At 51.6% G+C, this 27,594-nt stretch overlaps 1 protein-coding gene across 4 annotated transcripts; it reads right to left on the bottom strand.

Moving 5' to 3' along the window:
• Positions 1 to 17,217: 17,217 nt before the first annotated feature.
• Positions 17,218 to 25,333, bottom strand: PDZK1IP1 (PDZK1 interacting protein 1). 4 transcript variants are annotated; one of them, XM_070248151.1, is made up of 6 exons: positions 25,287 to 25,333; positions 23,868 to 23,969; positions 22,761 to 22,934; positions 20,193 to 20,301; positions 18,291 to 18,386; positions 17,218 to 17,654 (listed from the first exon to the last, which is right to left on the bottom strand). In XM_070248151.1, the coding sequence occupies exons 3-6, from the start codon at positions 22,825 to 22,827 to the stop codon at positions 17,582 to 17,584; spliced, it is 345 nt and encodes a 114-aa protein (XP_070104252.1). In that variant the 5' UTR covers positions 22,828 to 22,934; positions 23,868 to 23,969; positions 25,287 to 25,333; the 3' UTR covers positions 17,218 to 17,581. The 4 variants fall into 4 exon arrangements, with proteins under 4 accessions (XP_070104252.1, XP_070104244.1, XP_070104257.1 ...); XM_070248143.1 differs by lacking the exon at positions 25,287 to 25,333 and adding an exon at positions 24,225 to 24,340; XM_070248156.1 differs by lacking the exon at positions 25,287 to 25,333 and adding an exon at positions 24,094 to 24,268.
• Positions 25,334 to 27,594: the final 2,261 nt, after the last annotated feature.

The raw sequence follows: 27,594 nt of genomic DNA, 5'->3' as shown, positions 1-27,594 counted from the left end.
AAATTAAAGATAAAGAGAGAATCCTAAAAGCAGCAAGAGAAAGGCAACAAGTCACATACAAAGGAAAGCCCATAAGGCTATCAGTGGACTTCTCAGCCAAAACCTTACAAGTGAGAAGAGAATGGCATGACATATTTAAAGTGCTAAAAGGAAAAAAACCTACAGCCAAGAATACTCTATCCAGCAAGGTTGTCATTCACAATGGAAGGAGAGATAAAGAGCTTCCAAGACAAGCAAAAATTAAAGGAGTTTATCACCAAGAAACCAATTCTACAAGAAATGCTGAAGGGACTTATTTAAGTGGGAAAGCAATGACGACAAATAGGGATAAAAAAATTATTTAAAAAACCAGGCAATAAAATCACTGGTAAAGGTAAAAATATAGTAAAGGTAGCAGATCAACCACCTGTGAAGACAATATGACGGTTAAAAGAAAAAAGTACTAAAATCACCTATTTCAATGATAAGAGGGCAATGGATAGACACACACAAAAAAAGAGATTAGATGTGATTTCAAAAAGATAAAATGTGGGAGGAGGGGAGTGAAAAAGCAGGGCTTTTAGAAAGAGGTCAAGCTAAAGAGTCTATCAACTCAATATAGACTGCTATATACATAAAATATTATATAGGATTCTCATGGTAATCACAAATCAGAAACCTATAATAAGTAAGCAAATGGGTAAGGCAAAAGAAATCAAACCACAAAGCAAGAGAGCCAGAGAAAAAGAAAGGAACAGAGAAGAATTACTAAAACACCCAGAAAAAAAGTAACAAAATGGCAATAAATACATATTTATCAATAGCTACTTTAAATGTCAGTGGACTAAATACGCCAATCAAAAGGCATAGGGTGGCCAATTAGATTAAAAAACAAGACCCATGTATATGCTGCATACAAGAGACACACTTCAGACCTAAAGACACTCACAAACTGAAAGTAAAAGGATAGTAAAAGATACTCCATGCAAATGGCAAAGAAAAGAAAGCTGGGGTAGCAATACTTATATCAGACAAAATAGACTTTAAAACAAAAACTGTAACAAGAGACAAAGAAGGGCACTACGTAACGATAAAGGGAACAATCCAAGAAGAGGACGTAACACTTGTAAATATCTATGCATTCAACATGGGAGCACCTAAATATATAAAGCAATTATTAACAGACATAAGAGGAGAAATAGACAGTAACACAGTAATAGTAGGGGAATTTAACACTCCACTTACACCAATGGATAGATCATCCAAACAGAAGATCAATAAGGAAACACTGGCCTTAAAGGACACATTAGACCAGATGGACTTAGTAGATATATACAGAACATTCCATCCCAAAACCACAGAATACACATTCCTTTCAAATGCACATGGAACATTCTCCAGGATTGATCACATATTAGGCCACAAAACAAGTCTCAATAAATTTAGGAAGACTGAAATAATACCATGCATCTTTTCTGACCACAAAGGTAGGAAACTAGAAATCAACTACAGCAAGAAAACCACAAAAGCCACAAAAATGTGGAGATTAAACAAAATACTACTGAACAACAATTGGGTCAATGAAGAAATCAAAGGAGAAATAAAAAATCTCCCAGAGATAAATGAAAATGAAAATATGACATGCCAAAATCTATGAGATACAGCAAAAGCAGTTCTAAGAGGGAAGTTTATAGCAATTCAGGCCTACCTGAACAAAAAAGAAAAATCCTAAATAAACATCTAAGAACACATCTAAAGTAACTGGAAAAAGAAGAACAAGCAAAGCCCAAATTTTGAAACTTGCAAGAATTACCAAAATGTGACACAGATACAAAGCGAGCAAATGCTGTTGGAAAAATCGCACTGATAGACTTGCTCAACACTGAGTTGCCATAAACCTTCAATTTGTAAAAATACATTATCTTTAAAGTGCAATAAAGTGAAGCACAATAAAATGAAGGTGCCTGTATCTGAGAAGAACCGTTTTTCACATTGAGTCTTACAATCTGTAAACATGGAATATCCCTCCATCTATTTTGATGTTCTTAAATTTACCTCAGTTATGTCTGAGAGCTTTTATGTAGGGCTCATATACATTTTTTTTAGATTTATTCATAGATATTTGATATCTGAGTGAAAAAATAGATTGTATGGTTGTTAAATTTAATTTTCTACGTACGTGTTGGTGATGTATAAAATGCAATTAAGTTTTGTTTGTTGACACATCCGACAACCTGGTTAAACTACCTAATAAATCTATTAATTTATCTGGATCTTCTATCTAATCACTCACAGCATCCAAAGGTAGTGACAGTTTTATATCTTCCTTTCCAGGCCTCATGCTGTGTGTGTGCGTATGTGTGGTTTTTGTGTGTGGATGTTTTTTCGGCCTTACAGCATTGCCTAGGGATTCTAGCACAATGATAAACAGAAGTGGATGAAATAGTGGGCATCCTTGTCTAAATCCCAATCAGGAGAGAGATTTCAATATTTCACTATTAAGTATCATGTTGCTGTTGGGTTTTTTGTAGAATTACCTTATCAGAGTACATTAGTTATCTAAATCTACATTTAAAAAGTACCCCCTCAGGGCCAGCCCCAAGGCATAGCAGTTAAGTTTGGCATGCTCCACTTTGGCAGCCCAGGTTTGCGGGTTCGGATCCTACACCACTCATCAGCCATGCTGTGGCAGTGACCCACATACAAAATAGAGAAAGAGGGGCACAGATGTTAGCTCAGGGATAATCTTCCTCAGCAAAAGAATATATAAATAAATAAATAAAATTAAAAATACTCCAAAATTTTCCAGCTAAAACAACAAATATTTGTTACAGTTTTTGAGGGTCGGGAATTCAGGAGCAGCCTTGCTGGGTGGTTCTGGCTGACAGCCACTCGTGAAGTTCAGTCAGCAGGTCTACAGCAGTCCTTCCAAATGGCGTCCTCACAGGGTTCTTGGTAAGAGGCCTCTGTTCGTCACCATGTGGGTCTCTCCATAAGCCTCCTGAGTATCCTCACAATATGTTAATTGGCTTCCCCTGGAGCAGGTGGTCCAAGAGAGAGTGAGGAGCAAGGAGGGAGCCACAGTGCCTTTTCTGACCTCGTCCCTCAAGTCACACACTTTGTCACTTCTGCTTTAATCTACTTTTTAGACGAAAGTCACTAAGTCCAGCCCACAGTCAAGGGGAGGGGAATTGGGCTCCACATCTTGGAGAGAGCAATGGCAAAGAGTTTGTACACACAGCCTATTTGGTTGCTCATAGGGCACAATGCAACTGTGACTTTATAGCTTTCATTAGTTTGGGGAAACTCTCAGACATTATCTCTTCAAATGTTGCTGATTCCCTTCCTTCCTTTCATTCTGGGACTCCAGTGCTCATGCCTTAGACCTTTTCATCTATCCCCAACGTCTCTATTACATTTTTTCCTATATTTCCATCATTTTTCTCTCTGAGCTTCAACCTGAATATAGTAATCTGATATATCTTAATATTCATTAATTCTCTTTTCATCTGAGCTACATCTGCTGTCAGTATATCCACTGAGATCTTATTTTTTGGTATTAACAATTTCAGTTGTAGAATTTCTATTTCATATTTTTTATAATTTCCAATTACCTGTTGAAATTTTCAGTCATGTCTTTTATCTCCTACTTAATAAGAAAAATTATTTTTAAATTGAGTCTCATAATTTCAATATCTGGAACTCCTGTGGATCTGTGTTTGTTGTGTGTGTTTTCTGCTGAGATTTTTTTTTCCATGTTGTTTGGGCTCATTTTGTACCCGGCTACTTTTTACTGCGTACCAGACAGATTGTTGGCAAAATTGCTTATAGGCTTAAGATGATGGAACGTTCTTCCAGAGCGGATTTACATTTGTTTATGCCAGGTGCCTGTCATCAAGCAATTCAGAATCCCCTGAAGCTAAATATAGGAACTGGGACAATTAAAAGCTGAGCTGTAGATTCAGTAACCATTTGTGTACTTCCAATTTATTCCTTTTACTAGGATGTCCTTTTGAACTCCCAATTCAAAGTAGGTAGATTCCAAAAGGCAGGCACCTTCCCCAGAGGACCCTGGAATCTGTTCCCTGTCCACATAGCCACGTGAAGCTGCCCACAGCATTTCTGGGCTTCTTGGCTCACCCTTTTTGAATTGGCAAGTCCCCAGACATCTCCAAATCTCAGGATCGAATCTCTTCAGCTCCCTTCTCCCCCCGGCCCAACATCTCTTCACTACATTATTAGCTCTCTGATGTGTTCAGGTAGTGTGTGTGTGTCCTCCAGACACCAAATGAATAATAAGGAAATGTTTAAAACGACCGTATGTCAGAAAATACAACAACATAAATGACCAAACTGCCTCAGAAGAAGGAGAATACCTGAACAGCCCTTCATCTACTAAAGAAACTGAATTCACAATTTAAAATCTTCCCACAAAGCAAACACCAGTTTCCAGTGGCTCCATGTGCAAATTCTATCAAATATGTAAGGAAAAAATAATATAAATCTTTTCAAACTCTTTCATAAAATAGAGGAAGAGAACTCAAACCAATTCATTTTATAAGCCCAGATTTTCTTTAATACAAAACCCAGAAAAAGACATTGCAAGGAAAAAGAAAAACTACAGATGAATTTTGTTCATGAGCATAACCATAAAACTCTTTTCACAATATTACCCAATAAGTCCAGCAATATATACAAAGGGTAATACATCATGACCAAATGGGATTCATCCAAGAAGCAAGTTAGGTTTAACATGTAAAAATCATTCAATGTTAAAAAAGAAAATCATATATTCATCTCAGTAGATGTAGAAAAGCATTTGACAAAATTCAACATCTATTAATGTTAAAAACTCTCAGCAAATTAAGAATAAAAAAGAATTTCCTTAACCAGGTAAAGGTCATCTGTTAAAAATTCACAGCTAACTTTCTGCTCAATGGTGTAGACTGGATGTTCTATCAGTTGCCATGCTGTGGTGGCATCCCACATAGAAGAACTCGAAGGACCTACAACTAGGATATGCAAGCACGCACTCGGGCTTTGGGGAGAGAAAAAAGAGAGGAAGATTGGCAACAGATGTTAGCTCAGGGCAAATATTTCCCTGCGAAAAAAAAAAGATTGAAAGTAGAACTACCATATGATCCAGCAATCCCACTTCTGAGTATTTATCCAAAAAAGTTGAAAGTAGTATCTCAAAGAGATATTTGTATACCCATGTTCATAGCAGCATTATTCACAATAACCAAGAGGTGGAAGCAGCCCAGATGTCCATTGATGGATGAATGGACAAAATGTGATATATGCATATACTGTATATATTACATGGAATGATCCATGTAATAACAGAGTAGAGTCAGAAACATCAATATGAACTCATATTTAATTTAATATAGATACAGATGGTTACATATAGAGATATTTATAGATACGTATGTACACCCAGCTTAGCATACAGACATATATATCTTTGCTCTGTTGGATAAGAGTGCCTGAAAAAAATAACACCCCAGTAGCAATGACCACACCTAGCACTCAGAAGCTGGTTTCTAATACCCTTCTCCAAGAAGAGGAACCAAGGCTTCCTGGAGAAATGGCTGACTCTAGAACCAGGGCGGGAAACACACAGGATGAGCCTGGAGCATCTTGTAGTGGCAAAAAGTAAGCAGAAAACAAACAAAACTCCATGGATGGGTACATGTCAAAGAAGCCCAGGAGCCAAGTGAATGAGCTCTCAATAGCCAAAGCCAGAACAATTTGAACCAGATAAATAAGGTAGTAATGTATTATAACACAAAATACAAAATAAATTCCTATGAGTTCATATCGTTATAAATAAGTGAATGAATAAGTTAATAAAAGAGGAGAAAAAGATAGATCTTCCACGCAGAAGAATTCCAAATAATTTGTGTAGATCCTCTGCCCTCAAGGAAGGGAAATATGACTGCCTACTCCTTGGGCGTGAGCTATGCCCAGTGACTTCCTTGCAAAGAATACAGTATGAAAAGAGGAAAAGAAAAAGTAACTTTACAGAGGAGAGACCTGACAAACACCACCTAAGCCAGGTGACCAAGGTCGACGTTGACGGTCGTAAGTCATGTTAGCAGCATGTACACTTGATACGAAGTGATAAAAATGTCACTTTATCTCCGTAGTTTTCTTCCCAATAACCCATAACCCAGTCTTATCATGAGAAAAAACATCAACTTCCAATAATGGGGCATCTTAAAAAACACCTGGTCAGTACTCCTCAACACTGGCAAAGTCATCAAAAACAAGGAAAGTCTGAGAAACTCTCACAGCCTAGAGGAGCCAAAGGAGACATGACAACTAAATACAACACGGAACAGAAAAAGGACATAAGGTAAAACCTAAGGAAATCTGAATAAACTGTAGAAGTTAGTTAATAATCGTGTATTAACATTGGTTCACTAATTGTAACAAATGTACCATGTTAATGTAAGACGTCAATAATAGGAGAAACTGGGTGCAGGATATATGGGAACTCTGGACTATCGTCTCAATTTTTCTGTAAACATAAAACTTTCTAAAAAATAAAGTCAATTTAAAAACTCTAAGGGAGGGGCCAGGCCCGTGGCCAAGTGGTTAAGTTCGCGCGCTCCGCTTCGGCGGCTCAGGGTTTCTCTGGTTCGAATCCTGGCCGCAGACATGGCACCGCTCATCAAGGCATGCTGAGGCGGCATCCCACATGCCACAACTAGAAGGACCAACAACTAAAAACACACAACTATGTACCGGGGGGCTTTGGGGAGAAAAAGGAAAAGTAAAATCTTTAAAAAAAAAAAACCCTACGGGATCTACAAAAAAGCTACTAAAACTAATAAATGAGTTGGGAAGGTTGTGCAGTAAAGAGTTAACTCAGCAGGTGTGAGATGTCCAAACCCTGCACATTCCAAAAACAGACTGGCTTTTCACTGACTCCTGGGAAATAACCTCAGTTCTTGGAACATCTTGCCTGATGAGAATCTCTTTGTATACCTGGGCCTTGGGCCACATCTGAGAGTTTATGCTAAAATGTGATTGATGGTGGAGGCCAGGGGCCATGCTGGATCAGTTCGACCTCTGGAGGGGCTGGAGACTGAGTAACTAAAGTCAGTCACCCTCTGTATCCTCACGTTACTGATTCCCACTGCAAATAAATCCTGGACACCAAGGCTTGGGTGAGCTCCGCTGTTTGACCATCCTTTGTACGTGTTGTCACACATCATTCCTGGGAGAATTAAGTGCTGTTCATTGACTCTACTAGAACACAACAGGAATCTTGCTTCTGGTCCCTCCTGAACCCCACCCTATGTGCTTTCTTCCTTTGCTGATTTTAATCTGTGTCCTTTCACTGTAATAAACTTTAACTGTGAGTATAACAGCTTATCTGATTTCTCTGAGTCCTTCCAGTGAATCATGCAACCTGATGGTGGTCTTGGAGACCCCCAACACGAAGGTCAATAGGTCAACACACAAAAACCAGTCATATTTGTATATAATAGCAATGAGCAGCTGTAAAATGAAATTACAAACACAATTCCACTTAAAATAGCAGCCAAAAGTATAAAATATGTAGGAATAAGTTTTACAAAAATATGTTCAAGCCTGTAGATCCAAACTACAAAACTTTGCTTGATAATTCCAGAATTCCCATTTCACTCTTTTCTATAGAGTAAACGATTTGATGGAACTCCATTTTTTCCTCTATATTCAAAAACACATTCATCATAGTTATTTTAATGTCTCTCTCTGGCTCCTCAATATCTGGATCACTCATGGGATTCTTTCCATTGTGTGGAGGTTTTTTCTTGTGCTTTTTTCTCCAATCGGACTATTTCTTGGCATGCCTGCTGAGTTTTTATGAAGTGCTGAGCATCGCGTACAATGAATTGCAGAGGCTCTTTAGCGTAAGAGGGTTACATTGTCTCCTGGCAGTCCCGTGGAATACTGGCAGAGCCTCGTGATGGGAGGGGGGCAATTTGCGCACAGCATTTCCTTTCGGTGCATGCAAGTTGCTTTCCTTTATAGTAGTTGTAATTATACTGTGCACTTATTTTGTACCATTTCTCTCCACTTCAGAGCCCAAAAAAGCTGTAAAAGTCACCTATAAAAGTTTGAGGGTCAGGGACACGTAGAGAAAGAATGCAATGACACAGATGAGCATTTTGTATAATGTCACCTTCATCTCTTTCCAGACAAATGGGAAAGCCTTCTTACCCAAAACCCATATCTTACGTTCTTTGACCACATTTCTTAATCACCTGCACAACATTATAAAGAATGCCTTCAGTCACCAGGGCAGGGCCCAGGTGAACAGGTCAGTGACTAAAGGACCGGACGTAAACTCCTTCACCATCAGCTGTGTCATCCATCAGCATGCTGTTCCACCTCTTCTCTTCCAATACCTCCAAATCCTACCTGGAAGTGGTGTTTGACAAGACTAAATTCACTCACCTTGCCCAGCACACTTCCCTGCATCACAATGACCTGGTTTACAAATTCAACATCAGAACTTCCATTTTAATAAATATTGCCTAGTGACCCATGAGCACACAGGTTCATCTTGGCCTTTGTATTGCCTGAGATCTCCTTAAAACAACCAGTTGCCTAAGACACAAACCCTGGTGACGGATGCTTCCGCTGTGGTGGTTGGACAAAATGTAGCGTGCAGGCAGTCCTCAAGAAAGAAATGGTAGCTGAACTTGAGGCAGGGCAGGGCCAGTTCTAGAATCTCAAACTCCCAACTTCCGGCCAGGGCTCTATCCATTAGGGCTACCCCCACACCTCCCCCAGGATCCAATCAACGGCCATTCCACTCAGACCCCCAGCCTGGGCACACTCCTCTCTCTACACAGGAAAGTGGGGCTTGCTGGTCCAGCACTAATCCTCCCAGGGACCGTGTAAGCTCTGCCATCTGGTGGCTGTTCAAGATATTACAAGCAACAGAGAGAAAGAATAAAGAACAGGAGGAGACATTTGCAAAAAGAAAGCACTATACTTTGTGAATGAGCTTTTAGAAAGCGTTTGGCCTCAAAGCAAACTGCATCCTCCCCCACTTTACCATTTACACTGGTGGAACTGACTAACTGTAAACGGATTCCCTTAGGGAAACCAATAGAGAGCACATACGTTACAAGAGCCTCAGAGACGCTCATATTCTTTGATGGAGACATTCCATTCCTGGGAGTTTGTCCCAAGGAAGGGCCATTGCTTCCGGACTTTGATGGAAGAGGCACAACGACTAGGGTCATCCAGATAGAAGAACTGTCAGACAGCAGAGATCCCGGGGGAGTAGCCAGGAATCAGAGCCTCAGCCCCACCCCAGACTGAGCTGGGACATCAGGAACTGGGGTGGATGGAGAAAAAGAGACCTGGAAGTACAGTCACCCAGGAGGCACGGCGAGGCTTCAGGGATGGGGAGTCTGAGGCTGTGCTTTCCAGGCAAATGGGAGCCCACTGCCTCAGCTGACACGCCAATCAAGCCTAGGTTCACCCCGCCCAGCTGGCTTGCAGACTATTTCAGACCCAACTTGGTAAAGAAGGACTTTGGGAAAAGCTAAAATCATTTTTATTATGCTCACCTGGGCTACGTGACAGGCGTGAGTATGGACGGGCAATAGCTGGTGGGTGATGGGGATGGGCCGTGGTTGGTAGGCAGGTGGCTGTGCCTGGTGGTCCTGGGCCTACAGCATGCCAGGTCTTATGCTAAGGCTTTACACTGAGCACCTACCACAAATATGAAGTAGATCCTCTTTTTAATGTCCATTTAAGGAAATAAAAACTGATGCCCAGAGAGGTTAAGTGATTTGCCCAACGTCACACAACTGATTTAATTGGCTGAGCTGGGACTGGCTGATACATATTCATTTAACAAGCACTAAGCCCTTGTTCTATGCAAGGACTACGCCAGATGTCCTGGGGATATCCTGCCTTCCAGGAGCTCACAGACCTGGAGCACAGCCCACCTGGTGAGCATGGGGAGGGAAAGGTGTCAGAGAGCCGTCCTGAAGGAGGCGAGGCTGGCAGAAGGAAAACCATGGACCCTGAACATGAACATCACAGGCACTGAGATGTGAAACAGCGTGGGAGAGGAGCGGAGGGGAGACTAGAGAAGTCAAGCAGGGTAAGGTGGGCGGCAAAGGGGGTGAATAGACGGCATCATGTTCACCCCTGATAGTCTAGTCTTTATCCATCACGATACACATGTGCCCCTTTACCCCTTTCGCCCTCCCCCCACCCCCTTCTCCTCTGGCAACCACCAACAGAAGCTGAAATACAATAATGCACACCTGAAATTTACACAATGTTATAAGGCAAGATGACCTCAATAAAATAATTCTTTAAAAAAAACAGCATTCCTAAGTCTATGTCTTAATGTATTTCTGAGGGTCATAGGTAAGAGCATGTTTAAATATGAATGTACACGCATATACATAGTATATATACTGGAAACCTAGTCGGTATGTGTGCAGGATGTTTTTTATTAAGCAATAAATGTTAGCTACTTAAGCAGGAGAAAAAAAACAGCAAGGAGAATAGAGGCTGGAGAGGTGGCCTTCACAAAGGGCTTCCAGTGTGGCCATCTGGTGGCCGCTCAAGATATTGCAGGCAAAACAGAAAGTAGAATTACGGTGACTGTTGCGAACACTCACTGAGCATTTACTACACGCCTTCTGTACATATATTAATTCTTTTACTCTTCAACGCAGCCCTATCAGATGGGCATCATTTTTGCCCCAATTTTCAGATCCAGACGCTGAGATGCCTTTGCTCCTAACTTGCCAAATATCCCACTAATCTAAGAGCAGCAGGGTGAGATTTCCCCGGGAAGTCTGGCTTCAAGCCCACGCCCACCCACAGCCTCTAGCTGCACCTGCCTGAGGAGGAAGGTGCATCTCGCAGGGGTGAGGGCTGGGTCCCGGCCGGCTCTGTGCGTGGGAAAGGTCTCTCTGGTGGCAGTGTGGAGGATGGTTTGAGTGTGCAATAGAGTGCAAACAAGGAGAGTGGGGGGCTGCTGTCAGCATCCAGGCGAGCTGGAGACATGAAGCAGGGGAGCTGGGGCGGAGGTGAGGGAGTGGGGTTGGGGCTGACGCCCGCACCTGGCCTGCATGGATGAGTGGTGGGGCCACTAACAGGAAGAGGGGACTCAGGTTGGTGAAAGAGCAGGAATTCCATTTTGGACCTGAGCTGTCTGAGGAGTTGAGCAGGAGGTAACTGGATACTGGAGGGAATGGGGCCAAGGTGCTGATTTGGAAGTTGAGATTTCACAGGAAATAATGTAAATGGATGGAGTGGATAAGGTCCCCACGTCATTCCTTCAACAGATCTTTACTGGGGACCTCCTGTATTCCAGACCTGGGCTGGATGCTTGGACAGTGCGATAAACGAGACAGGTGTGGTGTCTGCCTCATGGAGGTCAGAGTTCACTGTCTTGCTCAGAGAGCAACACCCTGACCAACGTGAACCCAGGACCTGTGCGAGCCTGGTGAGCTGCGGGCCGGTGGTCAGGGACAGCTCCCCAGAGAACACGACTGTTATTCTATTCCTGTGCTGAGAGCAGAAGGATCAGACAAGCCACCCTGTCTTGCAACAAGAAGACGGGCCTATAGCGCTCTTGGCGAGAGCGGTCTCAGCAGTGTTGGGGGTGAAAGATGTTGAGGAGCAAGTAGGAAGGATGGAGGCAGGAACAGCGAACATGGACCGCCGTTCTCAGGTACTTGAAGGGACCCGTCTCTGCTTTCCCAGGGGCATCTTTCCAAGTGGACTGTAAGCGCTGCAATGGCTGGCATTCCGATTTCTTCTCCAGCTCCCCTTTCATATACACACACAGGCCCTTCCCTGTCTCCTGTTCCAGCTCGTCAGTTCTTGGGGCCTGGAAGTTTCTTCCAGCAGCTTCTCCCCATCCCTCTCTCTCCTTCCTGTCTTCTCACTGGAGCTCCCTCTCCTCCCTGACCTTTCCCCACTTTGCCAGCGCCTGTCCTCACCACCCCCATCCCACAGCCCCCAGCTCACAGCTAGAACCAGTCAAGAGCCAGGTTATTCATTTGCAAAGTCCACGTGCAGGACTGCACTGGCTTCAGCAACGCAGAACGAACCCGTGTGACTGCCCCATGATGCTGGGGCCTCCGGAGTTCCAGGAGAGCAGCCGGGCCCAGCATGTTCTGTACCCACCAGCCACACAGAGCCTCTAGCCTGCTGCTCACCCCGACTTGTTACATGACCTTGGGCAGGTGCCATCCCTTCCTCGGGCTGCAGATTCCACAGTGAAATATCAGTAAATTGGGCTAAACAATTCTAAGGATTTTGCTAGCTCTGACACACTGTGGTCTTGCATCCGATTCAGCTCATCCTGTAATACTAATAGAAATAAAAAACAATAGCTAACATCTATTGTGCACTAACGATGTGCTAGGCACTGTTCTCTGTGTTTTGTGTGTGTTGTTTCTTTTAATCATCACAACATCTTGCCTAAGATAGACACCATTTACTGCCCCCAATTTACAGACAAGTAAACCGGAGCTCAGCAAGTTGAGTTGGTTCGTCCACGGTCACACAGTATTAGGGGCAGGGCAGTGCTGTATCCAAGTTGCCTGACTCACACCCAGCTCTTCACCTCCTGGTGGGCATCCAGCTCAAAGGCAAAATCTCTGGGTCAACTGCTTACTGCTCCACGGAGCTTCAGACCTGAACCGTGCACCCCGCTGTCCTCCAGGCTATCCCCTGTAGGTGTCCCACAGGATCCTAAACTCCACGTGTCCATAAATGCAGCCTTGCCCCACACCCACGCCTGCTTGTCCCCTGGCACCCGCCATGCTCAGTGCCACTCACCAGCTTACGGTGCCTTTGTGAGAATCAGAAAAAGGTGCCCCTCCGCGCAGGTGGACACACGTCCAAACCAGGTCCAAACCAAAACCCCAGATTGCAGGGTCTCGTTAGTAGAAGCACAGTCTGCACAAAACAACGCAGGGTCCCTGGGCCCACCATATTCCACCTTGCTCAGGACAATACTGGGAGTCCTCCTTGACCTGTCTACCTCTTTCTTTCGTCAAGCTCTCTATTCTGCCTCTCCAGGGGGCCAGGGTCTCCAGGGCACACAGTTGCAGAAATGTTGTCATCCCTTATCCTCTGGAATAATGCCCCAGGGCAGAAGCCACTGGGCTCCCAGGTCACTTCTGAGAGAAAGGGTGGTGTGTCATCAGGACAAGGATGACTAAGCCCCCAAGAGCCTGCCCCTCGCCGAGTAGTGCATGGAACCTGAGATCTTCACAGACTTGACCTCTGGTGCCACACAGAGAGGGCACTGAGGCCCAGCCACTCTTGAAGCCCACAGGAAGAGGGAGACGGGTGCTAGCACAACCTGCGGGGTCCCTAGTGACGTGCCATGCGGAGGCCCCCAGTCTCAGAGCTGGAGGGGCAAGAGCCCAGCCTGCAGCTCAAGTTGAAAGTCTCTGCTGCCTCTGCCTTTCCCACCCAGTGTGCAGCCACCAGATGGCAGCCAGGCTACAGGCAGCCAGAGGGAGAGCAGCAGCCCCCAAACTGAAGGCCAGATGGAGCAGCTTGCTCTGAAGGGCTTGTCACTGACCCCGGGACCTTCCACCAGAGAGCAAGCAAGGGTGAGTGCATGTGTGTCCCTGTACCCAGGTGTGTGCCTACGCCTATGTGGGGCTGCGGGGTATGGACAGACATACAGCTGGACAGATGACTAGGGATTAGTCCCTTCCTTTGAGTCTCTTCACCACCCCTAGGCCTTCCCTGCCCCTGAGTCCAGCCCTGTCCTGGGTGCTGGTGACGCAGAGAGGGAAGCAACCCTGTTCCTACCCTTGAGGAGCTCCCAGGCCCGGGGCTGGAGCTGGACACAGAGGAGTAGACAGACCACATGGCAGGGGGAGTGCAGAGATGGCAGGAGTAGCCGCAGGAAGCCCCTAACCCAGGGGTGGGGTTGGAGCTCCCCAAAAAGGGACATCTAAGCTCCGCCCAGAGGACCTTCTGGCTAGTAGCCCCATCTGATGGCTTCTTGAAGCACAAAAAGCAAGCAGTATTTCTACTCATTACTCTGAGCATGAGGGAAGTAATCTTGAAAATCATCTCGATCACCTGGCACTCTGTGCTGTAACAGGTGACACTCGAGATAGAACTCCACAGCCTTTTCTCAAAACCAACTCCAGGCTGGAAGTTCCTCGTCAGTCTAACTGAAGTAAGCAGTGCCACAGTCTGCCTTCAGCTCTGCAGTTCCTGGGTGGAGCTTTAGTGCCTGAGTTTGAGTGTAACCTACATGTAACCCTGTGAAAGCCACACGTCTTAGGTACAGGAGGAAAAAGCCCTGTTCCAGGACACAGGAGGAGCAACAACGTCCTGTAGCAGTAGGAGAACCTCCTGGTCCTGGAGCCAGGGCCTGGGCATCCTGAGCCTTCTGCCCAGAGAGCAGGTGGAGGCGTCAGGGGAAGATGATGCAGCACCAAGAAGTGAGACTCCAGCAAGGGCACTGGACTTCCCGGCCAACGGGCGGCATCGGGGCAGGTTGGGCAGGTGGGGAAAGCCAGGGCAGGGGCTACAGGGGGAACAGCGGGAAATAGAGAAAGGATGCTAGGGCAGAGAGGGGACAGTGGGAAATAGAGAAAGGATGCTAGGGCAGAGAGGGGACAGTGGGAAATAGAGAAAGGATGCTAGGGCAGAGAGGGGACAGTGGGAAATAGAGAAAGGATGCTAGGGCAGAGAGGGGACAGTGGGAAATAGAGAAAGGCTGCTAGGAGAGAGGGGGGACAATGAGAAATAGAGAAAGGATGCTAGGGGAGAGAGGGGACGGTGAGCCCTGAGCTCAGGTGGGAAGGAGGACAAGGCGGAGACGGGACAGAGACAAGCAGACGGAGATAAAGATAGAGGCCAAGAGACGGACGTGCTCTGGAAGAGACAGAAACAGAGAGACAGAGATCATAAAGGCTGAGAGAGCCAAAGGGGAGACCGGGTCTGGTTGGGAAGGTCCTACATGGGGAGAAAAGGTTAGAGAGAGAGCAGGAAGGCGTGAAGGCGCACCGGCCATTGGGGGTTCCTGGGGCACAGCCCACCGCTCCCGCTGGCCAGGTCCCTCCCTCTTGTCTGTCGCTCAAGGAGCTCAGAATCCCCTCCCCCCAGAGCCGGGGCGGAGAGCTCGCCTCCCGCCCCGCCCCAGCCCAGCGGCTGCCCCTCCCCAGGCCCCTGGGTGCCGCCCCCTGGGGACTGGCTGTGCAGCCCCGATAGATGGTTTGGGGGCCCAGCTGGTGCCTTATCAGCCTCCTCCAGGAGGGAGCCCGAGCCACTCAGCGGCTGCCAGTCTGAGATTAGGCCCCCGGAGGGTCATTAAGCGCCGCCCTGGCCCGGGCCCAGCCTCCGCTCCCTCCCTCATCTGGCCGAGCTGGCAGGTGGGAACTAGTGATAAGGATTGGGGGCTCGGCGGTCCTGGGGCCAGCAGCTCCATGCCCCCTGCCCCCTGTCAGGGCAGGAACGTGGGGTAGGGGGAAGGTCAGTGCCAGCCCAGCACCTCAGAGTTCCACCATCCTGGTCCTGCCAGCATGGGGAGGTGGCTGAGAGGCTCCTAGAGAGGCCCAGGCAGGGTGCTGGGGGTCCTGCCCCGGGACCCAGGGCCGGACAGCAGCTGCCACAGGCCCCTGCTGGGAAAACCTCACAGGTGCGAGGAGCTGGGCTTCACTTGCTGCAAGGGGACAGAGGGATGTGCTCTGCCTTCGTGTCCAGGCAGGCCGGTGGGGGGGCCAGACTCTCAAGTCCATCCCCACCCTCTGGGACAACTGGGGACAGCAGTGGGAGGGAATGCAGCTTGACGCAAGGAGAATCCGATCCAGGCAGCAAAAAGGTCCAGACCAGGAGGCTGGAAAAGAAGAAAGGGGGGGGGAGGGGGGTCTGTGCCTTAGCAGAAGCCCTCTAGGAGCCTCTGTTTCCCCTTCAGTAAGTGAGAGGCTGGGCTGGCTGCTGCCCTGGCTCTGCCCTCTGGTCTAAGCAAGAAAGACTTCCTAGAGGAAGAGGAACCTTGGCAGGGCAAAGCAAAAGGAATATGCAGTTTTAACTGGCAGCAGTGGGTGGGAAGGCATCCACCCACGTGAGCAAAAGCCCAGAGTGAGAATCACAAGAGCTACCGCCACAATTCACTGAGCTGAAGCCCAGAGAGGGGAGGAGACTTGCCGCAAGTCACACAGCAGGGCCAGGGTAGGCCTGGGCCAGAGACTTTGCTATCGGTCTGCTCAGGGCTGCTCCCTTAGGGGCAGGCTGTAAACTAGACCCCAGAGAGGTAAGAAGGGATAATTCAGATTTCAGATGGGTCTCCCGCAGAGGGATCTGGGTGAAGCCCTGGAACAGCAAAGGAATGGCTGGAATGGTGAAGTGAGGGGGCCGGGACATGCAGCGCAGGGGCAGAGGGAGCTCTCTGGGACAAGGTGGACTGCCTCCTGCCCTCTGGCCCCACTCCTCTGGATCTGGGGATGCTCTTGTGTGAGTCTGTCTCAGGTAGTCACCTCAGACAGACAGAGGCTGTTCCCAAAGGAACGGCAGTCACAGAGGCGAGGGGCCTCCAGAGTCAGCCAGCCCAACCCAGTCATCCTCCTGTCCCCTCTCCTTCCTGCTTCTCTCCCTCTAGGACCAGTTGGTTCCCCGTCCCCACCCCCAGCCAGGCCTGGGAGGCAGTGGCGTTGGTGAGGACGCGTCTACTCCAGCTCTGTGGTGAGACTGGCCAGATCCTCCACAGAGGGGGAGCTGAGCTCAGAGAGGACCGTGGTTCTTCCAAAGTCACACAGAAAGTTGGTGGGGAGCCCCCGAATCAAGTTCCTGAGTCCTAGACTCTTTCTGGGCACTTCCTAGGCCCAAAACCCAGCCCAGAGGGGCTATGAGGAAGGGCATAGAGCTGGGTGGATGAGAGATGAGTGAACCCACTGCAATGCCAGGCAGCATGGAGGCAAGGGGCTGAGGGGGAGGGTGGGGCAGGGGGGTGTTGATGCTACACAAAGAAGAGCCCAGAATTGCCGAGAATGGCAGCTGTGAAGGGCAGGTCAGCAGAAGGGGCCTTGTGGGAGGGTCTCAGCCCGGAACAAGGGTAGAGTGGGTGACTCCCTGGCCCCAGGGGCCTCCCCAGGGCTCTCTGGGTCATCCTCCAGAGCTGCTATGATGGCTATGGCAGGTGATTGTCACGATTCAGAAAGGAGACCGGACCTGGCCCCGAGCCTGAGAGGCTGTTTCTGAGCCCCGGGAGCCTCAGCCTCAGAGGTACAAAACGTCTTTATTTCACAGAACCAGGGGCCATTTCCACGGGGGAGGGGAGGAGACGGGAAGCAGGAGGGGAGGTGCTGAGCTCACAGTCCTCTTCAGAAGGGTCTTCTGATTTGATTGAGTGGGGACTCCCCCCCCCCAGGAGACCCCAGGGCCACAGCCGAGCCCCAACCCATTCACAGTCTGAGCTCTGACCCTGGCTGGTGACAATTCAGGGGAGGGTGGGGCCATGTGGGGTTGGGGGAGTTGGCCCATACTGTAGATTCCTGCACAGAGAAAGAAGTGGCCTGGGGGGTGAGCTGAGGATCCATCACAGGCACCTGGGATCAGGGCTGGGACCTCAGACCAGCGGGGGTCACATGGGGGTGCTCCGGACCCTGCCCTCCTCCTCGGGAATGTTTTCATAGGCATTCTCGTGCTCGCTGGACCTGAAAGAGGATGACAGGTCACTGCACCTTCCATCCCACCCCTTCCCCCTGCCCCATCCTGCACCTCTGAGGGCAGCATCTTCCAGAGTAAACGCTCGAGTCCCAGAAGGGGGTTTCCCCACCATATCTGGTCTTGTGTTCCTGAAACCCGAGGCCTCTCAGCACCACCTCCCTGAACCCCATCTCCCTCCTCCCCTGGCCCCTCCCCCACTGGGCCCCACTGAGCAACCGCCAGGCTGAGCCCATCTCCCCACTGAGCTCCCTCCCCACAGATCCTTCTCCCCACACTGAGCCCCCCCACTCCTCCCTTTAGAGTCCCCTTCCCCCCACTGAGCCCCTTCTCCCCACTGCACGCCACTCTGTGAGTCCCAGTCCACCCTCTGAGCCCTTCCACCAAGTCCCCAGCCTTTACTGGGCCCTCTCCCCAAACTGACACTTCATGTCCCCATGGGGCCCCACAGTCCTTACAAAGCCCCCATCACTCACCAGCCCTCCCTCCCTGAAGCCCCTCTCTTCCCCGCCCTTCTCCACGTGAGTCCTCACCCTTCCCAGCCCTCTGCCCCATCAGAAGCACCTGGTCCTGAGGTCCCCATGAGCCCCTGGAGCACAGGGCAAGCAGCTCTGTCCTGGCCTCACCTGAAGCTGGCCGCCATCGAGGAGTACCTTCCGTCCGTGCCTACCAGGATGCCATCTGCCTTGGTCCCAGTGGTCAGGACCGTGTTCACCGGCTCCCTGGGGATGGGGTTCATCAGGAGGGTCCTCTTGTTCCCCCACTTCCCCCTGGTCCAGTCAGGCCCTGTTCTGCGCTCTGCTTCTCACAAGTCCAAGGGCAGGGGCTGCCCCTTCACAGAGGCGCCTCCAACCTGCAGGGCCCCTGTCAGCCTCCTCACGCCCTTGTCCCTGCTCCACGGTGGGGGCCTCAGCTCCCAGCCTGAGATTCGCAAAAGATTTACCCGAGGCCTCGCCAGCCGCGTCCCAGCCTCCCTCTGCTGTTTCCCCCTGGCCTCAGTTCAGCCCGCAGAGCGAGCCCAGCAGGACTCAGTGTCTGCCCCAGATTCCCACAGGGCTTCCCTCGGGCAGTAGGATCACACCTGGCAGCGGCCCCGCCGAAGGCAGAGCCAGGGCCAGTGGAGAAAGGAAGCATTTACAACAAAAGTCTCCTGGCCTCATACTCACGTTTAAACCCACTGCTCCCTGCACCTCCTCCCGCAAGGGTCACAGGGACCCCTACCGCTGCCCGTCTTCCCCTGGACCCCCCACAGGCTCCTCAGACTTCATGTGTCCCAAGTTAAACTCAGCAGTCGCCCCGTCTGTCTCCATGTCTCAGTGAGTGGTCCTGTCAGAGGCTGAAGGTTATCCCTATCCTTTCTCCCTCCTGCCTGTGCTGTCCCCATCACCAACTCCAGGGGGTCCACCCCCAAGACAGCTCTTGCACCTGTCCCCTCTCTCCATCCCCTCTGCTGCCTGCACAGTCCAGACTCTCTCCTGACCTGCTCAGCCTCCTCCTGGCTCTCCTCACTGGCAAGCAGGCCCCTCTCCCACCCATCTGCCTTGGAGCAGCCAGAGTGGCGATGCTCATCTCCTCCAGAGACCGGCTTACAAACTCTCACCGGACTCCTGTTGCGCTAAGGAGAAAGCCCGAAGTGCGGGGCATTGGTGTACGAGGGTCTGCTCGCCCCAGGCCTGTTTCGGGCATCTCCATCTCTCTCCACCTGTGAGCTGCCTGTGTCCCCTCAGTGGGCCGTGCAGGCTGCTGCTACACAGGCACCAGGCCACCTGTGTGAGAGCTGGGGGGGACGCAGCCTTGCCTCAGTGTCAGAAGTGCAGAGTGGCCTGAATTTCAGCCCACCTTCCTCTCTACCTGGTGCCTTGCCCCTACCTCGGGAGCCCACGTGCACTCTTTCCACAACTGCAATGCTCTTCCCACCCCACTCCATCCTGAGACTGGCTCCTCCGAGTTCTCCAGGTGTCAGGAGAAACGAGAAACGTGCAATCCTTCAGAGGCCTCCTCTGACGCCCCTGGAGCAGGACAGGCCCACCTGCACTCTGCACTCTCAGCACCAGTACTTGCGCTTCTCATTGCTCCTTCCTGGCTCCCTTCCTTTCCACTCTGGGAGCCTGTGAGCACAGGAGTTGTGTCTGTCCCCTTGCCCCTCTGTAGCCCTGCATGGGCACAGCAGCTGACCCTGAAGACAGACGGGACCTTCCTTTCCGGAGGTTTTCACAGCCCCCATTGCAGGCCGGGTCACTGTCCCAACTATACAGATAGAAACACTGGGATGCCAAGAAGAGAAGGCATTTCCACAAAGCCCACAGTGAGCGAGCGCCAGAGCCACGGGGCCGATGGAGCCAGGTGTGGGAGCCAGCGAGCCGGAGCTCCCATCCCTGAGACCTTGGACCTCAGCATCCTTTCCACCCGGTGAAAGGACTGGACGCAGGGTTTCTGAGGTGCTTCTCCCACTGCTAGAGCTGCAGCTCCATCCTGGGGCCCACCCTGCCTCTGCCAGCCCAGCCCCAGGGCCCCTGGGCAGCACTCACGGCTCTTCCTGGCACCAGAAGTGGTTGACAGCAAAGGCAATTGCTACGAGGACCAGGAACACGGCCACGGCGATCAGGCCCTGCATCCAGGGCTGCAGGTTCCCCAGGCCTGGAAAGAGGCAAGTACGGAGGGTGCTGCAGCAGGCAGGGCCACAGTGGGGCCACAAGTGCAGAACAGGAGAGGGAGGGGCTCACACTCAAGGGCTGGGGCCTGTATTAGAGGCCATCAGCCAGCTGCCAGGACCGGGGTCGGGGGGCACATTCTGGGGTGGCAGGGATGGGAACGAGGACACATCTCACCGCCCTCCCCCCCACTGAGCTTAAGAAAGGGATGACAGTTTGGAGGAAGGAAGACAGCAGCTCGAAGAAGGAATGAAGAGCCAAGGAGGGAACAGGCCTCAGAGAGCTGAGTCTGAGATCCAGGCAGCCCAGAGCCACCCCCACCCCCACTGTGGGTCACATGAAGGGCACCCCAGGGAGTGCCTGGGCCCCGGAGACCAAAGGACAGCCCCCTGGACAGCCAGCCTAGGCCTGTCAGGTGGAGGTGCCTCCCCTCCTCCCTGGCTCCCGCTGGGGCGGCCCAGGGCTAATAGGACTGAGCTGGCATCTGGAAGATCCTGTTCTGTGACAAGAGGTTTCTCTGGTGCTGGGTGGGGCGTGGGAGTGCAGGGCAGGCAGGGCTGCTCAGTTAGGGGTGTCAGAAGTGCCCAGAGAGAGGGATAGGACAGAACGTCTTCGGAAATGTAAGACAGAGGGGCAAGCTCTCCTCCGGGGCTCAGGTGCCAGGAAGGAAGCTTCAAAATCTGACCCCTTTTAGCTCCTCTGGCTGGGTGCCTAGGGGACTAGGCCAGAGACCAGGTCAAGGCACCATCCATGCACCTTCTCTGCCTTTTGACTCTTGACCCTTGACACCACCTCTAACCCTCAGGGTTTCCCAGAAGTCTCCGCCATTGGTCCACTGGCAGCCCCAAAGGACTCTAATTTCCCTAGGGCATCACGGTGCTCAAGAGCCAGAGGGAGCTCCGCCCTGCTGAGGACAGACACACAGCAGGTCGAGGTCCCAGGAGGGGACAGAGACCAACAGGAGGCTTCTGAGGGGTCCTGCCTCCAGGCCAAAACACCAGCATCCAGTGCCATCCTGTACTTTGAGGGGCCCAGGCTGGGCATCAAAAACCTCATTCTGCCTCACTCCCACTGGGAAGTCTTTTCTTGAGTCTACCCTGAGGCTCTCCTGCTGCAGTGAAGGCCCTACCTATTCTCTGAGTGCTCTCCAAGCCTGGCAGGTATTGCGAAGGAGGGGGGATGTCTGGGAATTCTCTGGCCTGTAGCAGGTCAGACCTTGCTCATCTGTTTAAGCAACGGAAGAGACCCAGTATGGCAAGCCCGAGTTCCATTGTTCACAGTGGTTCCCTGAGACTCATTGTCTCCCCAAGAACAACGGCTCAGACCTGTTTTTCCCCAGGTCAGTGGGAGTTAGGGCTCAAGCCCTGGGAGGCCTCTCCCGGCTTCCTCCAGTCTCTGCAGCCAGCTCCCTCCAGATGCACCAGGGCCCACAGTCCCCTGCTCCTCTCTCCATGTGGCTCGAGGGTGAGCATATGGTGCATCGGGCAGAGCCTGGGGCAGGAGAGAGGTGATGTGAGCTCTGACCTTTCTTGCTCTGCTATGTGACCCACACAAGTTACTCAGCCTCTCTGTTTTCAGTTCCCAAGAGGGCTTCTAAGACCTGGGAGACAGAGTTGAGGCAGACATGCATGAGAGCTCAGGGCACCTGCAAAGGAAGGGGTGCTCTGGAAGCATCTTTGCCAGCCTCCTTGGGACCCAAGTCCCACTTGCAGAGTCCCCAGACTTTAGCTGCAGATGCAGATGCAGACGTTGGGTACAGTGCTTCACCGGTTCAAAGCCCCGTCACACCCCTGACCTGGCAGCAGCCCTGGGAGATGGGCAGGGTGGGTTCATTGTCCTCATTTTATGGATGAGAAAACTGAGTTTCAGAGATGGGTAGTGATTTGCTCAAGGCCGCACAGCAAGACAGAGACAGAGCTGGGCAAAGAGCTCAGGTATGTGGTGGGAGCCACACTGGGGACTGTCCCCTACCCAAGCCCAGGAAGCTGAAGCACAAGAATTTAGGCAGAAGCCATGGACAAACCCCTGACAGCACCGCCCTCCCCTGGGACGAGCCTTTCTTTGAGGGGTGGCTCGGGCCCCACTGCCACCCTCCTAGTAGCCCTTGACCCCCTGTCCTCAGGACCCAGCCATCTCTAGGGCAATTCTTGCTCCTGGAGCCTGGGTCTCAACCCCTCTCCCCAGTCCTAGACCCAGCATCTCCCCTGCTGCCCGCCTTCTCACTCGGGGAAAATGAGTCAGACAGAAGCTGGGCTCGGAGGCCTCTGCCTCTGGACGGTCCTCCAGCTAGCCCAGGCCCTGCTTTCCCCTCCAAACTGCAAGTGTCGAGGGTGGTGCGGGGTGGTGAGGGAGGCCAGAGACCACTCCATCCACCCCTGGGTCACCAGCACCCAGCCCAGCCCTCTCCCCACCGCAGCCACCAGGGCTGGCCCAGTCCTGTGCTACCTTGTTGACAGCTGGCAGGTGGCACTGCCGCGAGCAGGCTCAGCATGACCAAGCCGAGGGTTGACATGGCTGCAGGCAGCTCCCCGGCTTTCCCTCTGGCTGCTGGTCTCGGGGCTCCTGGAGCTGCTGTGAGTCTGCGGTGTCTGCTGAGATCAGCCCGGGCTCAGTCTGGCCCTGGAGGAGAGGACGTAGTAAGGAAGAAGGCGAGGGAGGAAGGCGGAGGGAAGGTGGAGGGAAACCGCCCTCCCTCCCATGGTAATGAGCTGCTAGGCCTGGCCTCCCCCGGCCGGTGCCCAGCCCACTCAAGCTGGCATTCGAGGTCATCTTTCAGAGGCCAGCTAAGGAAGTGGTCTGAGGACCAGGGAGGTGCGGGGAGAGCGGTGGGCCTCACCTCCAAGCCCCAGGCCTCCCCAGAGTTTTTGCATCGGCTCCCCTTTTCTGGCAGTGGGGCTGGCTCTGGGAAAGGAGTGACACATTATTGCTCCTACCCAGCGGGCGGGGCCTCTTGGAAGGCTGACAGTGGGATTAAGAAATTTGCTGGCTGGCTCCGGAGAGCATAGGGAAAACCCAGGAGCTAGGGAAAGGTCAAAGCTGCCCCCTTTCCCAGAGCCTGGCCTATTTCCTGTTCTCCCCTCACCTGTCTGTACTTGGCCACACCAGATCCCGGGGCCCCAGTCCTGGGACACAGCCCTGACTTTTGTCCCTCCACCCCCAGCCCAGCTCAGCAGCTCTCTAAATCCACTTCTCCCATGGAGACCATGACGGAGGGCCTGAGGGTCCCAGTCCCTGGCCCCTCGACCCAGCCCAGCTGACCTGGCCCTGTTTAGCTCTTCCTCCTGGCCCCAGATGTGGTCCCTGGAAGCTGAGCGGAGCCTCCCTGAGACAAGATCTGGGCTTGATCAGAGGCCTCTCCAGATGCCTTCTGATCCACCTCAACCCATCACAGGGAGAGGAGTGGGTGAACAGCCCTGCTGGGGGGGACAAGGAAAGGACACCTCCAGGGGGCAATGTCCAGTCTGGGGCCCTGAATCCTCGGACCCTCAACCCCCAGGATCACATGGAGTCCATCAGGTCCTCCAGCTCAGGAACTGAAAAAGATGCAAGTACCTGTCGAGGCCTGGGGCCAAGGGTCATGCTGGGTGCCCTTGCCCCCCGCTACCTCAGGAGTCCTGGAAGCTGGAGATGCTGAGAGTCTGGCTCCACAGACCCCTAGAAAGAAGGAACCAGAAAACTGGGGCCAAGTCTCAGAGATGGAGGGTCCCCCAAAGCCAGGGCATGAGCTGGAAGCCCCTCCACAGTCTCCCTGCTCAGAAGCCACCAAACTGCTGCTCACAGGGCCTCCTGGGCAGCCTTTCTATCGCAGGAGGGTCTGCAGGGGCAGCACCCGGACGTCACGACCCGTCCTGGCTTCCTGTGTGTGCGTGGATGTGTGTGTGCACATACGAGTGTAGCGGGCCCCATTACCAGCCAGAGATGGGGGTCTCTGCTGATCTAGGGGAACTCCGCTTGGAGTTGAGCGAAGCCCTCATACGTGTATGTCCTGTTCTCCCTCCTTATCCCAACTAGGTGTCCTCAGAATCTTCTGGCACAAAGTTTGACTAGAGTAGGCACCGTGGATGTTAATGAACAGCCAGGGAATCACTGACTGGAATGCAAGAAGCAAGGTTGAATTTAACAAACATCCACTGATGCCTTCTTGGAGGGCTGGAGGCAGGGGAGACACATGGTCAGATCTGCATTTAAGAAGACACCTCCGCACACAGTGTGGAGAATGGAAGGGGAGTGCAAGGCTGGGGAATGGAGGTGGCGGAGAGGCGGCCACAGCAGCCACACAGCCAGGAACACCGCCTGCTCCAGGACAGTGGCAGTGGAAGGGATGTGAGCCCTATTTAGGAGGTTGAATAGACAGGACGTGGTTGCTAGAACACAGAGACGAGCTGGGAGTGGGTGGGGAGGGACAGGGAGGGACAGATTTCTGGCTTGGGTGGCAGGCATGGTGAGGCGTGGTGAGGGTGGTGCCTCAGAAGGGGCCGGAGCAAGTTTCAGGAGGTGGGGAAGAAGGATGAGCTACAGGCCTAGATGTATTGTGCTTGTGGTGCCTGTGGACCCTCCGGGGGAAACGTCCAGAAGGCATTGGGATCCCTGGGTCTCCAGTAGAGAGCTGGATCTGGGACCCATCTGTGGCACAGCATTGGTAACTGAGGCATGGGAGTGCATGGTCTTCCCAGGGTGTGCATGTGAGTGTGGTGTGTGTATGTGTGTGTGTTGGGGGGGGGAGGTGAGATGAGTGCAGGAAGAAAGGAGGAAGCAGTGAGGGACTAGGATACGGCCCCAACACCTAAGAGTCTTTCAAAGGAAGAAGAGTCAGGATGGAGCAGGAGGAAGAAACCCCAGAAGAGTGAGGTGTCCCAGAAACAGGGGAAGGAGAGAGCCAAGAAGAGATGGGCAGGAAGTCACTGCCGGGACCCCCTCCAGCAGCCCAGCCTTTCCTATCAGTCCCCAAGTCATAGGTCCTGCCTCCCTTACCCAAGCATCCCCCCTTCCCCAAAGAACCTGGAGAAGGACAAGGACTCCCTGGACCATGCTTTCAGGGTGGTGGGGGAGGGGGATGAGCAGGAAGGACATCAGGTGACCAACAGTAGGAAAACACACCTCTCAGGTCAAAGTCCCCAGCTTTGGAGCAAAACAAGTTGTTCCGGAAAAGGGGAGCGTGGGTGGACACTTGGCTTTGAGGCTGGTCCCTGCTCCCTGGATGTCCTCATTCGCTGAGGGGGGTCATCTCCCCAGCTGTAGGGACACAGCCCTGGGTCCCCATGGCAACAAACTAGGCCCCCCTACTGGTCTGGCTTGGACCCAAGATCTGGACTCAGGCCTCAGCAGCCCCACAGGGCTGGACCCTGTGTCCTCATCTCTGAGCCGCTGTTCCATCAACGCTCAGCTCCTCCCTCCTGTTCCCAGCCCAGCCCTGCCAAATCATCAGGCCCTCTGAAACAAGCCCTCCATCTAGCTGGACCTTGTGTGATTCCCCTTCAAAAAAGCTTAAGTGGGCCTAGGAGTGGCCTTTCTCCCGACCCTGTCCTGCCTGCCATTCCAGTTGTTGCCAGCAGGTGGCAGAGTCCAGCTCCAAGCCCGACTGGTGGGGGGGGGGGCGGGGCCAGTCTGCCGCAGAAGATTCTGCAACTTCCCCTCCCTTCAGCCCCCCACTTCCGCCCCCTTCCAGGGGTGGTTTGGAGGAAGGGAGGGTGGACAATGACACGTGAGCGGTCAGTGATGCTGCGAACAGTGCCCAGGGCATGCTCAGGGCTGTGCTGAGGGAAGCTCGGATGAAGTGTTCAGGAAAGCTTCCTGGACGAGGATGCCAGGAAAAAAAGTTAGCTGAATTGTTGGACTCAGCAAAAAGATAGCTCCAGGAAGGCCGCCAGGCAGAGAGCTCAGCCCGAGGAAAAGCAGGGAGACGTATTCAAGAAAGGTGTTTAGAGCACAGAAATAAACGCTTTTTTCACTCATTCTTGCCATATTTCATTAATGACTTTACTGCAAGCCTGAGGGCTCCTGGAGACTTTGTTTTATTCATTCAAACAGATCCTGCTTAAACTCCTTAAGGGCTTCCAGTAGCTCTTCAGACACTCGGCAAACTTCTCAGCATGGCCTTGGAGACCCCACAACCTCCTCACCCTCCTCTCCAGCCCCATCTGGCCCCAGGGCCGCCTGTCACTTGCTAACTTGCTAACAGTAGCCAAGCCCTTTCTCTGCGTCAGAGCCTCCTCCAGACGGCTCCGCCCTCCTAGCTGCCTGGTGGACTAACCCGTCCTCCACATCTTGCCTTAAACGTCACTTTCTCCAAGGGGCTTTCTTGGATCTCCCTTCTCCCCCTTCTGCGGTCATGCCTTCTGTGAAGCCCCCCGCTCGTCTCTTCCCAGCCATTATCAAAAACTGCAAGTGCATGTTGATCTGTGTGTTTACCCACTTAATGTCTGTCTCCCCAGAGGGAAGGCATCATGTCCGTGCCACCCCCAGCACGCTGGTCCTGAGCACAGTGCCTGAACGCACACCCAACACACACTATGAAAGTCAGTCTCAGCACATCCGGTGCCTACCTCTGGCCTGGCAGAGAGCGGAAGCTCAGAGAATGATTGCTAATGAAGAAAGCATGTTAGCTCTAGTTGGGTCTTTGTCTTTCTCTGATCTCTAGCTGCGGGGTCAGAGGCTGCTGCTGATTCATCTTTGTGTGTCACCATTGCTCAGAGGAGTTGAGCTATCCAGCCCTGGAATGAAAGTGAGTTCCCCATCCCTAGAGGTGTGCAAGCAGAGGCCAAGAGCCAGGTCGCCCAACAGGGGTGTCTGCAGAAGGGGTTCTGGCCTTTCCAGATCTGGAAGCCTGTGATTCTGTGACTCCACTAACAGACTATGATGGATTTTTGTATTTTAAGCAGGTTCTGAGGGAGGGGCTGGTTAGGCCCATGGCGAGTCTCCCTCCTCTCAGACTCAGCATTTCACGGCCTGGCTCCCTTCACTGAGCAGTGCCTTCACAAGGGCCCACGGGCAGAACTCAGGGGTTCAGGGACTTGCACGGGGAAAACATTACATCTGTATTTTACTAACCTCTAACTGAAATTTGCCATTTTCTTCCATTAGGAATGAAAGCAACAAACCACAGTGCCTCTGCGATATTTCATATCATCATATAACCATTGCAGACGTCTGGATGGATCACTCGCTCATCACCACGGGACTCTAACAGTCGTTGGACCGTCCACTACATCTTGTTATTTGTCACATTATGAAAATACTCATAACTTACTATATTCCAAACTTATATTTTTAATATTTTGAT

This window comes from Equus caballus, chromosome 2 (assembly GCF_041296265.1).
Source record: "Equus caballus isolate H_3958 breed thoroughbred chromosome 2, TB-T2T, whole genome shotgun sequence".
NCBI classification, from domain to species: Eukaryota; Metazoa; Chordata; class Mammalia; order Perissodactyla; family Equidae; genus Equus; species Equus caballus.
Note: the sequence above shows the minus strand (reverse complement) of the source record. Positions and strands in the feature narration are given on the sequence as shown.